At 40.7% G+C, this 5,000-nt stretch overlaps 1 protein-coding gene across 1 annotated transcript; it reads right to left on the bottom strand.

Moving 5' to 3' along the window:
- Positions 1 to 2,864: 2,864 nt before the first annotated feature.
- On the bottom strand, positions 2,865 to 4,765 carry LOC131060862 (uncharacterized). The gene has a single exon (XM_057994282.2). It carries the CDS (start codon positions 3,898 to 3,900, stop codon positions 3,142 to 3,144), a length of 759 nt encoding a protein of 252 aa, XP_057850265.1. The 5' UTR covers positions 3,901 to 4,765; the 3' UTR covers positions 2,865 to 3,141.
- Between the last annotated feature and the right edge of the window lie 235 nt (positions 4,766 to 5,000).

Raw genomic sequence — 5,000 nt, 5'->3', positions numbered from 1 at the left:
ACAATGCTTTCGATAAGTCCCTTTTGAAGTTCATCGAGGCCCAAGTCTATTTGATTAATCATCTTATCGGTGAAACACCGATAGGTTTCTTCGATTCCCTTTTTTTGATGAGACATCGTTGGGTCTTATGTCGAAGAAACCTTGGGCTTCGGTAATTTCCTTTATCCTTCTATCGAAACTCTTTTTCTATCGACATCACTACACTCCTTCGATGAATGGGTCTATTGTTTCATCGAGACCATCTGTCTTGTTGATTTGCTTCCACTATCATCTTTCATTGACGAGCTCATTAGTAATCTTCCTCGATAAAGTTGCATCGGTAAAACCACACTCATCGGTAACGTACCTTTTAGCCTCCTCGAAACTCATATTATTATCAATATATTTTTGTTTGATCGTACTTTTGATAAGCATGCTTCTTTCGGTAAGTTTCCTTCATGTTGCGCCGATGGCATTATTTCCTCGGAAGCCTTTTCCCGTCGATGCAAACCTTCTCTGCTTTCTTCGATATCCTCTTTCAGTGGAATCTATGCTTTCGATAAGCCCCTCTTAGGTTCATCGGTGTCCTTTTCCCTCGATACCCTTTTTATATCGATGAAACTCTCTTATGTTTTATCGACCTTTTATCTTTCGATGAAACTGTCTTTGTCGGCCAATAACTTTAGTATCTCTTTGACACCCTTCTTCTCTCGAATTGTCCTATCGATGAAACCTTCCCCAGTTTCTTCGATCTCATCTTTTCGGAAGATCTATCTCCTTCGGTGATTTCATTACATGTCCTACCGATACTACAGTTTATTTGATAGCCTTGCTTCATCGACGGAACCTCCCTTGGTTGCTTCGATAACCTTCTATCGATGAAAAATAACACTTGCGATAACCCCCTTTTGAAGTTCATCGACGCCCAAGTCTATTTGATAAATCCTCTATCCGATAAATCATCTTATCGATGAAACATCGATAGGTTTCTTCGATTCAACGGGTGCACCATTTCGGTAAAATAAAAGCCCTCATTTTCTGCATGTGTTGGCCTATAGGAACCCCTAAGTGCCCTGCCATATACTCATTTGATACTTTCTGTTGAGCTTTCTATAATTAAATGGTTATCTGACAATCCACAGATTGTGGGTAATATGTGGTTCTGCCATAAAACTCATCTACCTCTATTACCCTCAGCTAGACTCAGGCAAGACAGAAGTCCCATTTACCCCCTTTGTATCCTGGATATCATCCATTTTCAAGGATAGCATCCGGGTACATAAGCAAAAGGTGGTAAACAGGTTATTCATAACTATGGATGATCACTTCTCAAAATGGAAATTATCTAGAAACTCTGTTTATGAATATGCCATATTGATGACTTTATAATTTCAAATATATGAGGTTAAGAATTTAGAAACATCAGAGAAGGATGTCAAATCACGTTGGAATACTACATGTGACTAACAATCTGGGCAAGTGTTTGAAAACTAACCATGCAGGAGGGCAGGGCCATCTTGAACAATTGACAAGATGAAAGCTGCTAAAATGACAAAAGACTACATGCAATCAAGGCTCAAACTCTTAAACAAAGCACAAGGAGAACAGTGACAATTGAAAAATAGTAATATGGACCTGTAAGGGAAGAAAATATCTTCCCACTTGCTCACCCTAGCCCGAGGTGTTATTGTATCATTCTGAATCTATGCTTATTGTAATTAGATGTAGAAACTATCTAGTTGGCTACGACCGCCTCTTACCGATCAAAAAATAATAATAAAACAGATTACAAAAATCCAATAAAGATATTTCTCATTTTTAATTGAAAGTGGCATACAAATTCAAATTGCCTAATAATAAAGTGGATTACAAATTCACATAAAAAGTGTTTCTAATTTTTAATTGACACTTAACTAATGTGTATGTTACGCCAAACCATTATATGCTAATACCAACCAACCATTTTATCAACAATTAGTTGAGCACTTCCCTTAATTTCAAGATTTATATATAATTTAACTTCCCTTAATTTCAAGATTTATATATATATTTCAAAAAAAATTATAAATTGACTTTGTAATTCCATCCGATATACATTATCTTTTCACCATTCTTTGTAATCTGCATTGACTCAGTATATTAAAAATATATATACTTTATTTTTGTTGAACATGTATTATATGCTCCTACTCCATCCGCATTGTTTTGCCATCCAAAAAATTCCACAACAATATTTTCAAAACAATGCCACAAATAAGAAAGAAAAAATCCAACACACTCTTTTAACTGTACACTAAATTTATTCATTTTAGTAAATCCCCTTTTATATTTCCTTTAAATTTATTTTTGGAATTTCCCAGTTCTAAATCATTTCTTCCATGGTGGTCACCAAATCCATTTCTCTATTTCCATAGGCAATTTACCATTCAACAGATGTCAAAAAAATCTTGCCTCTTGTTTTGGCTTTGGAACCTTAAATTCTATTCCTGTACCTTCCAAACCTTCATTGTGACTTTACCATAGAAAATAGCAAAGATCCTTCTGAATGTCACAGCATATCTATAGAAAAGGCTAAAGAAAGCGTAGGTATGACGCGATTCCGTATGTTCTTCTCCACAACAAAATGACAGCAAGCATTTAATTACCAGAGTAAAATCCACTTGGGTTTTTCATCTTACAATTTATAATTGTTACTTCATCATCGGACAGTGAGAGATATGAGCCTGCAAAGTTCAGGCATTTCAACCTGTTTGTTAAGCACTGATTTGTTCCAGTCTCAAAGCATTTGGTAACCCTAAATTTTTCACTACAGCCTAGAATTTAGGCTGCAATCTCTCTCGATTAAATTTATGTAAACATGAAATTAATTGACTCAATCCGCGGAATATAGAAATTACTATTTTAGATTGTATCAGTATGCATTTAAAGTTAAAAAGCATCAAAATTGACGAATTTTCCATCCTGCAGGGAAAAACTTTACAGTCATCTGATGCGAAGAAAAATAATTACAATGATGATTATGATTCTTGAGGCTATAGCATAAGTATGTATTCACGGCCGCGGCTGAAGAGAGCTGCGAGACTAGAAGTTGGGAGGAAGAAAAAAGATGAGAGAGAGAGAATCACCTATTGCAATAGGAACAATATTGAGATGAGATTAAAGCTACTGTTCTGGTCCAGTGGGGGAAGTCCAGGCCGTCCAGAGGTGATCGGCGATGAAGGTCATGATGTTTGGAAACACCCTGCGCATTATTCCCCGCCCTCCGATGGTCAAGGGAGGCGGCGGCGGCGGCGGACTGTCTCTGCCCCTGCCTGAAGACGACTCCTCCTCCTTGTGCTCTGCATCTTCCTCAGGGGGAACAATTTGCTTCAACTTTAGGGCCGCCTTCAAAGCCTCTTCCTCTATTTGCACTACTGAAACCACAGACTTGTCATTTGCAACAGGAGGAGGAAAGCTTTCATCTGCGCAGGACGAATGTCTCGGATTCTTGTCCTTGAAACCCTTACGGTTCTTTCCCTTGGAGTTCCCCTTAGCTGCATCTGCCCTAGCAGCCATGTGTTCTTCATATAAATCAATTGCCTCATGTATTGTCTGCCGATTCGGCGAGGCGTCCCAGCGGCTCCAGAAGCTCGTGTAGCACTGAAAGCAGCTGCACTCAAACGAAGGTCCATGACTCCAGGGGAACTGCTGCGACGCCTTTTCCTTTTCCACCAAAGAAGACAGCGGCAGAGTGTTACGCCTGTTATCCTTGAGAGGCAGAACATCAGGCGAGCGCGCGATGAGATAAGCAAGCACCTCCCGGTCCTCTGCCGGAAGGGCGGCGCTCAGAGTGGCCACGGCCACGGGCAGCAGCCTCAGCACCGAATACGCATCAGGGGCAGGCTGCGGATGCACCTTCCCCTTCCGATACACATTTTTCATGCTTAAGAACCACAACTCCACGGCAAAGGGGAAAATCCAGAACTCCAGAGCAAAGGGGGAAACTGAGCAAAAGGGGTAAACAACCTACTATTCCTAGCCTGGTAAAAATGGTTTACGAAATATGACCGACGGGCCAGACCGCTTCCGGCTTCCGACCTTATCATCTGCCTTTCTACGGCGGTACCTAATAATGCTATTTTCTTATCGGATTCTATTAAATTATTCATGTCTCTGCACGCATTCCCAGACTAGCCATGGAATCTTTTTTAGGTTTTCGGTGGGTGGAACAAGGGGCCCGCCCGCCCGCGCCCTGGATCATAACTTTTACTAACCCTAACCGCAGTCACAGAGCTCACAGTCACAGAGCTCAAACGCTTCAAATTTCACTGTAGCCCCGCAGAAAATTTAACATTTCCCATCTACTCAGATACACCCGTCACCATTTAATTTGCAGACAAAAGAAACCGTTGAACGAAAGCTACCCTTTACGCTCCGGCTGGAGAAACTGAAGATGAGAAACAAAGCGTCCTAAACTTTTAATATATAAGAATACGTCCCAATCACTGTCAAATTTTCTGATGAATAATGGCAGGCCAGGCGTCTCCTTATGTTTTTTGTCGCACTCCCAATGTTAAGCTCTCCTGAGATATGTACCTATTATAACCCTTCATGACGGCGCCATGTCGGGCGTCACTTGACGTAAAACATGTATTCTATATGTACACGTCCGACTTCTGTGAGTTGACGTGATTGTGGTTTGAAGAGTTCATACTTATCCGAGCAGCAGCGGCGTCAGGAATGGGAATTAGATGATGAAGAAAAAGAGTAGAGAGTTTGTCAGTCTCTGGCCGGCCATTGCCGTTGCCGGGCAACCGCTATAAATGGTCAGGCAGTTCTAACGTACTCCCACTCCCACTGTGCTTGCACACCTGCCCTTCCCAAGCTGTGTCATATTCCTTGCGTTGCCCCTTTGCTCTTCAGACTTTGGGGTTGTTTATTTATTTGATTGTTCATAAGTTAAAAGTCGGGTGTGTAAATGAAAATAATTTAAAGGTGCGGTAATCTTATAGCTAAACAGTTGGTAAGGTTGTGTTAAGGCT

Source organism: Cryptomeria japonica, chromosome 5, assembly GCF_030272615.1.
Source record: "Cryptomeria japonica chromosome 5, Sugi_1.0, whole genome shotgun sequence".
In the NCBI taxonomy this organism is placed as follows: Eukaryota; Viridiplantae; Streptophyta; class Pinopsida; order Cupressales; family Cupressaceae; genus Cryptomeria; species Cryptomeria japonica.
Note: the sequence above shows the minus strand (reverse complement) of the source record. Positions and strands in the feature narration are given on the sequence as shown.